The 971-nt window shown below is 40.5% G+C and overlaps 1 protein-coding gene across 1 annotated transcript; it reads right to left on the reverse strand.

Moving 5' to 3' along the window:
- Positions 1-342: 342 nt before the first annotated feature.
- LOC104249915 (uncharacterized) lies at positions 343-741 on the reverse strand. Its single transcript, XM_009806439.1, has one exon. The coding sequence runs from the start codon at positions 739-741 to the stop codon at positions 343-345; it is 399 nt and encodes a 132-aa protein (XP_009804741.1).
- Between the last annotated feature and the right edge of the window lie 230 nt (positions 742-971).

A 971-nucleotide genomic window follows, 5' to 3' on the forward strand; every position in this document is an offset into this window, starting at 1 on the left:
TACAGCTTTATTAGGACTAGTCATGTAATGTTGATTTATTTTTTTTAAGCATTATTAAGGGGGACCAAACAATCAAACATTTTCAAGCAAGCATTTTTCTGGTGTCTCTCCCTCTCGACACCGCATCTTTGTAATCAGCATTTTCAGTCATCAATAAAATCATCATCATCATTCAAAACCCAATTCTCTCTCAGCTTCCGTAATTGCTCATGACATTGGTTTTCCCGCACGGTACTGACAATCTAGTCTAGCGTGCGGAGGGGACCTCATTGGCGGACAGCAACCGCACTGACATCGGTTGCTTAGCCTTATGTTGCCCTTCCAAAGAACATCAGGAAGGCGTTACGTAACAGTAATAGTGATCCTTTGAGTGATCTTGCCAACTAACATTTGGCAATCTATTTTACTCCATTTCATAGGGGATAATGGGAGCCCCCGATATCTGATAGGAAATGTCCCCAATGAAAAGCCTGTAATGGCTAATAGTTCTTCTTTTATGCTCTCCTCCTCCCCAACTATAAAAATGCTGGATTTGTCCAGATTAGCAGTCAAACATGAGACCTTACCAAAGTGGTGCAGAGCTTGAATAACTCTCCTAACTGAACTTACATAACCCTTGCAGAATAGCATGAGATCATCAACAAATATAAGGTGAGTAAGCCTCAAGCCTTTGCACATTGGGTGAAATCTGAAATCAGGGAGCATGCTGATTGTCTTCAATGCTCTAGATAAGTATTCCATGACTATAACAAATAGTAAAGGTGACATAGGATCACCTTGCCTCGGGCCCCTCTTTCATGCAAAGAAATCATGTCTCACCCCGTTCACCTTAGTAAAGAATCTAGTTGTTGAAACACACACCATGATCCACTGAAATATGTCTGGAAATCTAAAGCCTATTAAAGCTTCCTCAAGAAAATCCCAACTCACCATATCATAAGCTTTCCTCAAATTAATTCTCATCAAACATC

Source organism: Nicotiana sylvestris, chromosome 7, assembly GCF_000393655.2.
Source record: "Nicotiana sylvestris chromosome 7, ASM39365v2, whole genome shotgun sequence".
NCBI lineage: Eukaryota > Viridiplantae > Streptophyta > Magnoliopsida > Solanales > Solanaceae > Nicotiana > Nicotiana sylvestris.